The sequence below is a fragment of the Homalodisca vitripennis genome, unplaced genomic scaffold, assembly GCF_021130785.1.
Source record: "Homalodisca vitripennis isolate AUS2020 unplaced genomic scaffold, UT_GWSS_2.1 ScUCBcl_4897;HRSCAF=11332, whole genome shotgun sequence".
NCBI classification, from domain to species: Eukaryota; Metazoa; Arthropoda; class Insecta; order Hemiptera; family Cicadellidae; genus Homalodisca; species Homalodisca vitripennis.
Genome location: NW_025781021.1, coordinates 473 through 9090, shown reverse-complemented (window position 1 = coordinate 9090; position 8618 = coordinate 473). Strand labels below are relative to the sequence as shown.

General features: G+C 31.5%; 1 protein-coding gene across 1 annotated transcript; it reads left to right on the top strand.

The window, feature by feature from the left end:
- The first annotated feature begins 997 nt into the window (after positions 1-997).
- On the top strand, positions 998-7748 carry LOC124373139. Its single transcript, XM_046831535.1, has 4 exons — positions 998-1819; positions 2419-2477; positions 7231-7278; positions 7702-7748. Exon 1 carries the CDS (start codon positions 1056-1058, stop codon positions 1617-1619), a length of 564 nt encoding a protein of 187 aa, XP_046687491.1. The 5' UTR covers positions 998-1055; the 3' UTR covers positions 1620-1819; positions 2419-2477; positions 7231-7278; positions 7702-7748.
- The last annotated feature ends 870 nt before the right edge of the window (positions 7749-8618 follow it).

Sequence of the window (8618 nt, the reverse complement as noted above, 5' to 3'; positions counted from 1 at the left end):
CAATTTCTGCATTGTCTTTAATTTGAAAAATTCACACATAGTCCCGAAATCTTCCCGATGTACACACGATGCAATAATCATGAGTGGCTGTAAAAACAATTTAGCAAAAAAAACATTTAGCGTCAACGAATTGAATATCAACATACAAAATATGTTTCCTGGGGACTTCGATCGATACAGTTTGTGATGACACCTAAGCTGGTAATTATCCGTTGAGTTTTAAAACTCATTAGATTTACCAGGCATGCTACTGTATAATTTACAGTTAAAGGTTGGATCTCCGACTATTTTGCTTCGTAATTTGAACCCAATACGGTTGTGCAACTGCATGCGATTATTTATTAATAAAAAAACACTATCGAAGCTGTTATTTTAAATGGCACATTCAAAGGTGAAGATATATTTCTATCACATACCTCTTTTGTACTCACAGATGTGTCAATTGACTTTAAAAAGTTTTCAGTTTAAAATTAGATGGGCATTTGCAATGGGCAATGAACAAACCTCAATGTTAAAAGTTATCTGTTTGTGGTTTAGATTTGAGCTTACAATACTTTCCATACGGTCAACTCTACGTGGCATGCTCTAGAATGGGCAAACAATACAGCTTGTTTGTGTTAGCTAAAATTGGGTTTACAAAAAATATATTATACACTCCATTGCGTAAAGGAATTGATGTTGTAATTATTAAAATTATCTCCGCATAGTACCGAAGTGACAATTTAACTCTCCCAGATCTGCAATGTACTAAGATAGACCTTAGTAAAACCTAAAATTTACTGAAAAATTAAATTAAAAGACAAAAGCTAAAACTAAAGTGCACTATATTTTGTAAATACATATGAAGAAGCAACAATCATTAAATTTCTATTATTTCTATAGGAACGAATAAATTTCATACACTATACCTAGCATAAAAATATTTTTTTATGTTTCCATGGAGATATTCCATTACTTTGAGTTATTCTTTCACATTAGAAAGACGTCTCTAACTTGGTCTGCGCAGGACTGCATTTCACATAAAATAATACCTGAAAACACCCGCACCCGCCAATATGATCGTATTCCTGTTAGGGCTGACATCTTTTATCATCCGCGAACACAGACGGAGCAGACGGCGCAGCGTAGAAATACACACGCAACTCGGCCCGGGCCTGACGAGCGTGGTAGACCACCAGACTCAGGTCGACGCAGCGACCATCAGATCGGAACTTGAACTTGACGAAATAACTACAACCGACAAAGAGACACAAACATATGGAGTCTGGTGGGCCCCAGTACTTGAAAGAATCTACCCGCTCGTTGGCGGAAGAGTGCTGAGCGCTAGGGACACCACCCCTAAATTCCAGTACGCAGGGCGAGATTCGGAAACAGAGGTTCGGCTCCGGCCTATTGATTTGGAAGGTCAAATTTCAGTCGAAATTGTGAGCCGCGGTGTCGGGACTCATCGTTGTCGCCGAACACAGTACCGGGCTTCCGATATTGATATGAGCGTAATTCGCGATGAAATTCGTAGGGGTGGCGTTGAGTACGACGCCTTCATGACTCCGGATGGGTGGATCCAGGGTTACCGCTGGTTATCTCATTCGGAACATGACGGCGAGGACGGTACTGACTGAAATTGAGCCGGTATCGTCACTACATACAGACGTACATGACGTAACATGCGGCTAGACACACACAAACACTCACTATACTTACTAGTAATACACCGGCCCACAGAAAATATACATATTCTACATCTAGGTACATACATTAGTTCTCCCCCCTCCCCACTACGATCACGAAAAATGACAAACATCAAAAAATGCCTCACCAGGTAAGTCGTATTTTATACTACTTAAACATTTCAAGTGTTAAAAGTTAATCATACAGAATACTCATGTTTGTTAAGTATAAATTTAACTGCAGTTTGTGCATGTCTAATTTCTATTTGAGTAAAACATGAATAATCAACTAATAACTAAGTAAATACCTTTTTACCACTTTACTTTAGAGACGTGTTTGGAAACTAAGCCGTCTTTAGTGAGCATTTTAATAACCTCTAAAACTATTAAATAAACAAATAAGTAAATATACACATGTGGAAAATTTGTAACAGATGTTACATTATATTAATACAGTCTGTAACTTCACATCTGTTTAAATTGTTTATTTTTATATTTAATTATTTATTTAAGAGGTTATTCAAACGTGCATTGAATGCCAAAACACGAGACTGTAGTATACAATATTTTCGAAAGTATTTTAGTTTCCTATTATTCAAATTAATTTTAAAGATAACGCTATATTTTGGAGTTATTATAATATTAAATAATGGGGTTAACAATATGTTTCTTTGATAACGAATAACAAAACGTTTTATTTCATGTATTTCATAAAGTTTAAAATAATAATACAAGTGCATTTCCTCTATAGAATCAAGTAAGCATTTGGAGGCCTTGACTGAGTCAAGATTGTTTGAAGAAAGATATTTGGTGAGTAACATACACGTTCTTTACTTTCTCGCAACAGTAAACCGTTTTTATATTAGATTTTATTTACCGGAATTTTAACGTACATTTAGCAGGTAGCCGTTTATAAAACATATATTTTATTAGGAGTTGGTAATATTTAACTCTAGGCCAACAATGCTAATTTTGTATAAAATGTACTTGAAAGTTGAAGTATATAGTCAGTGTTTTAATAATTTTGTTAAAGTAGTTGTTTTATTGCTTTTAAAATCTATACACTTTTGTATATTAATTACCTCGTAATTAGGGTAATTTCTATGTTTCATTTTTTTTATATCTTAATATTGTAATATGTAAATTTTATAACTTCGGAATTAAATTTGGAATGTTAACCTCCATATTGTCTTCTGAAAATATCAAAACGTTTAATTTTTTGTTTACATAAAAATAAAAAGATATACATTTTTTCTGATCTCTGTTCGCCACGAAATATCCTTCTTCGTTTGTAAGACTATATATGTTAAGTTACTTAGTTGGATATTTAAAACACCGGCTTCCAATCCTGATATGATTTAATAAAATTAAAACACCAACCTTTCTGTTCTGTGGTGTATTTGCAATGTATTATTAAATAGATACAACCTTACAGCTAACTTTTAACATTAATTTAAAATTAAACTTTAGTTCTTAGCGATAAAGTTATATTTAAGCCTCGTAAATTGTAAATTTAATCTTCGTTACTGGCACTAAGAGTAATTTTTAATCATCTTTATGTAAACCTCATCTTAATACTCGTTTTGTTTTTATGCTAACCCCACATAGTAATTTTCTAAAGGTTTATCAATCTTAACTCTCAAAATGATGTTTGTATTATACACCTTGAAGCCTATGCCAGTTCAAGCCTACTTCTGTGTTAAAACATATTTAAGTTTATTGTTTACGACATCGGTTTTATCCTATTCCTAACAAGATATGCGAAAAACCTAACCTAGGAAAAACTAAAAAATATACTAGAAAAAATATGAATCCTGGAAATTATCAACACTACCAACTCCTTTCAGTTCGTTCGGCTCCTACACGTGTGACATGCTTTGAAGTTAGCTCCTACACGTGTGACATGCTTGGAGTTAGCTCCTACACGTGTGACATGCTTGGAGTAAGCCCCTACGTGTGTGAGATGGTTGCAATTTGTGTTATTCCATTACGCGCCTCGTTTACGTCATTCTGATTGTGATGTCTTTTAGAAGTGTGTTCATATGGGTCATATGATTACCTCGGAGATGTGTATTACTACAGGGTTTGAAGTCATAACTTATCATGAACCACGCTTTGTGACGTATAAAATCTCCTTAAAATAATCATAAACAACATCAAATTTAAACACAAAAACCATTCACAAACAGGCTTTCAGTAGAACGAATCGCGCACTATGTATAGAGTTTATACGGTTACCTTCGACATTTTCGCAAAATTCTAGTGGCATAATATTATTTATTTATTTTAAAAAAAAATTGTATTATATTTTAATTATTTGTCGATAACTTTGTGCGCTTTCTTCTGTTAGCATACATTAAGAATAAAGCTGCATATATATGAAGGGACTAATACCTAACAAGAAGTGACTCTATATAGTACTTATGTTATTTTGTAAAACAAAATGTTGACAATTTGGCAAAGGATCTTGAACTTTTTTTTAATTCCGTATACTGGACTGTACTGATATTTTATGTTATGTTAGAGTCTCCGTACTGATGTTTCATGTTATATCTGTTATCTCTGTGGGATCAGCACTTTCAACTCTTACAAAGTAAAATTTCTCATACAATGTCATAGAAGCAATGGCTGCAATTCTATATTGAATGTCTGATCCATGAAGTATATTCAACATGCACTCTTAACTGTCATGCACAATTGTTAAGGAAACACATATTCTTACCTCGTATTACTTAATTTAACTTTTATTCGTATTACTTCATGAAATTAACTTCGTACTCAGGTTACTAATTTGTACATGTTTGAGATAATAGCCTCATAAAATGAGGCAATTTTCTAGATGGATAATATTTAAAGCATCAAGAAACAACGGTAAATACTGCAAATTTTAATGTAATAGATTGTTAATATCCTTTATTATTTCTCGTTGCTTTAGACTGGACCCTAATGTGTCTCAAGTCACACAATACAATACGTTAACGGACAACCCTAAACCTCACCAAGTAAAATATTTCTTTTCATCCCTTTGGTAAATCATGGTAATATATAGAAAAACACATATCGGAAACATATTCCATCTCAAAGCTTCTTGACATGTAAAAGACCTCACAAAAGAATCTTGATACAAGAAGAAGCTTTTCCCAAGCGAGTGTCAGTGGAATAAGCTATGTTCATTTAAAAGTCGTTTTACTCCTCTTTCCTACCTTACTACTCCAGAATAAATTTCATTAGTATGAAAAATGTTATGTTTCCTGGCATCTGTGAATTCAGGCCATTGAAAAAAATATATCAGCAAGGCTTTGTCATGTAGCTCTATGTCATGTTTTAAATAAAATCCCAAGAGAAGCGTCATTTGGATTCTGACATCACCTAGCAAACCACCCTCAACAACTCTGAGGTAACTAGTGGTGATTTGAAAAATTCCATTATCGACACTCTGTTATGTCTCATTGTTCCAATAGAAATGTTAATCCCATCAAAGAAATTACTCGTATTTGAATCTTTAATATAAATAAAAAATATATTCCCTCGTATTATTGAAGTAAGCTATTGTGATTGGAAGAAAATTACGTCTCCTATATACTACTATATTGGTAACGTACATATAACCATCATGACAAAACATTGATATCACGCAGCGTAAAATCCTGTTTACTATAGTAAATATATAAATATAAATGATACTTGCTGCTGCATGGTTGAACCTACCTAGAAAACTTTAATATTCTGTTAGACACAATTCCTTTAAAGTAGAATCAGGGGACTTAATAATTGATGTATGTTATGGAAGTTAGCGTTTGTTGGTTTGAATCACATCTGAACTACTTTTAACTACCTCAAATTTTATATAAAATTATAAATATCTCTTAATTATTAAAAATTCCTGAAGATTTTCCTAAATTTTAAACTTTATATTTGGTTAATGTCATTCCCTTAATTAAAACCAATATTTAAACAATTTAACTCACTAATCGGCTGTTAATATTCTTTAATTCGAAATTGTAGATAAAGAGAGTGAGATTAATATTTCATTATACATCAGTATGACATTTTAGATTATCATACATTTGAATACGTTCATTTATGTCCAGTGAACTAATATTATAACTTGTGAAGTCAATACTGCAATAATATTGAGAATGTTTGGTGAATATATTTTAAAATACTCATAAATTATTATTATATTAGATGATTACTAAAAAATATTTTAAAACTACTACGATAATTTTATATTTTTTAATTGTATACACGTTTTTTTTTTCTTTTTAGAAACGTAGGGTAACAAGCTAATGAATCATTCGTTTTACCCGAAAAACCTAGTAAGTGCTGAAATATTCACTGTAATAGTGTAAATTATTTTGTGTGTCAAATCAGTTCTCCATAATTCATTTATTTTATGTTGAGTAATTGATTGAAAGAAACAAATATTCCAATCCACTATGTTGTTTTTTAGAATCAAAATAACGTTTTCAAACTGATTAGGCAGCTACAAATGTTTTATAAGCTATAAATACTTATGCGTATCAGATAGACACATTTAATAGATATAATAAGCCAAAAAAATAGTAGAACTGAGTCACTATGTGCATCTAAATAAGCAGTCCTTGTCTTCTTAACTGATTTTAAGGTAACTCTAATTTACGCGTCTAACGGTCAGTTTCAAGACCGTGATAGATGAAATTAAGTCATTAAACGGATTTTTAAGTTTTATGTACTATACTCTTTTATATCCCATCCTCTCTACTCACATATAAACTATAATAGCTCACTATCAATTACTCTATTAGCGGAAATTGTTATTTCTACTTTATGAATAGACTAGAAGGAGGTATTCACAGGCCGATGATTATATATTTATATTCATATATACTATATATACTTATATGAATATATATTCATATATACTTATATGAATATATATATATATATACTTATACACCGGTTATATACTTATATTCATGTAACCGTTATGAAAACATTAATATAAAGCACCAGAAATTTCTGATTAATATGATAAATATAAAAGTTTAATTGGTAGTTGGTACTCCACATGGACCTACGTGAAAAAATAAATATTCTGCCAGACACTAGTACTTTAAAGTACGATCAAGGGACTTTAGATTATACGGATGTTATTAGACTGAATTAGTGCTTAGTTGGTTGGAATAAAATCACAAATACTTTCAACTACCTGATGTTTTGGATCAAATTATTAATTTATGTTTATTTAAAACAATTTCTGAAGTTTGTTTTATTTTAATTTTATATTTGGTTAGTTAATAACATTCGCTAATATAGTTACACAATTTGTTTAACTAAACTCACTACGCTCCTAATAATCACCGTTAGTTAAAATTAATAAGGGAATAAAATTGATATTCAAATTCAATTATTATGACATTTATGAGTAACATATATTTGAAATCGTCCATTCATGTTCAGTAATCCATCAATCTAAATTGACCTCAATGTATTGAAATTATGCTATCAATAAAAATATTTTAAAATTATAGGTTTGTTTTGTATTGTGTTTATTATGTACATCATTTTTCCATTTTTATAGATGCAGTGAACAAGAAAATGAAGGCAGCAAAACCTGCCCGAAAACCTGGTAAGTTTTGAAACATTCAATGTAAGTGTAATAGTTTAGTGCCAAATTATGTTGTATATTAAATAAGTTTTCCATATTTTGTTTATTTAGGTTTTGAAATTAATTGAAAGAAAATATATCATCATCCACATTTTTGTGTCTTTCGAGATCAAAATAAATGTTTAAAAGTTTGAGATAGTCACAAATGTTTCATAATATATAAAATACTTATACGTATCATTTAGAAACATTTAATAGATAGAGTAGAGTCAACCAAAATATAACGGAACCGAGTCAAAAATTGCGTCTAAATAAAGAGTTCTCTAAATTATATTCCATACATTCATAAGTGATGACTTCAATTAAATTATCACTAAAATATATTAAACTAGTACGTTTGTTTTCTATTGTGTTATTAATGCACATACTTTTTCATTCTCACAGATGGAGGGCAACAAGAGCAAAAAGAAATCCATGTGCATGAAAATCTGGTAAGTTCTGAAACATTCAATTTGATAACAAGGCGTCAAATAATTTTTTATACCAAATCAGCTTTATAATATTTTTTTTTTTATGTTGAGTGATTGCCTGAAAGAAACAAAATCATCACTACCCACTATAATGTTGGTTTCCGTTGAGATCAAAAATAAGGTTTGAAAAGGTTTTGATACAAATGTTTAATAAGCTTTAAATACTTATATGTATCAGTTAGATAGATTAGTCAAGTAACAAAATAATGGAACTGATTGCATCTAAATGAAGAGTTGGTAATCTCGTTGTCCAACTCTATTGTACCTGTAATATACGCGTCTTAAGGTCAGTTTCAAGTAAATTATAGATAAGTACATGTGTATCAGCCGAGGTATAATCGGAGATTTCAGTTTCGAGCCCAAGCCGTACGTGTATTACAGGCTTAGTTAAACGAGATAAGACGGGCTGCATGGAACTGGGCAGAGCTTCGTGCCAAGCTATGGTTGACTGGTTAACTACGGTATAACCCGTTCTCAGCGTCTTGGTCTGGACTTTTATATTACCTGCTGGTACGATACACATGGATGTGGGCAATCAATCCAACTCCTTTCCAGAGAAATAGAGTAGTAATAAGAAATTCATCTACTAAATTAGAAAATAATAGTTCCCATTCTTCTAGATGAGAATATGATGAAAATACGAACAAACTCATGAAATTAAACGGAATGCAAATGATGACATACCAATTCCCCTTTTACTTTTATTCAAACACAAGGACGAAGAAAAACCCTGGAACATTTGAGCCCTTTCCTTGTCAATAAGGCCCTTGTTACCGCAGGCCACCCACCAAAATCAGGCATGAAACACTTCACTTCAATGGATCTATCCTG

Excerpts from the sequence above, each read along its gene's own strand:
- LOC124373139 (XM_046831535.1), top strand. The coding sequence starts at position 1,056 with ATGATCGTATTCCTGTTAGGGCTGACATCTTTTATCATCCGCGAACAC.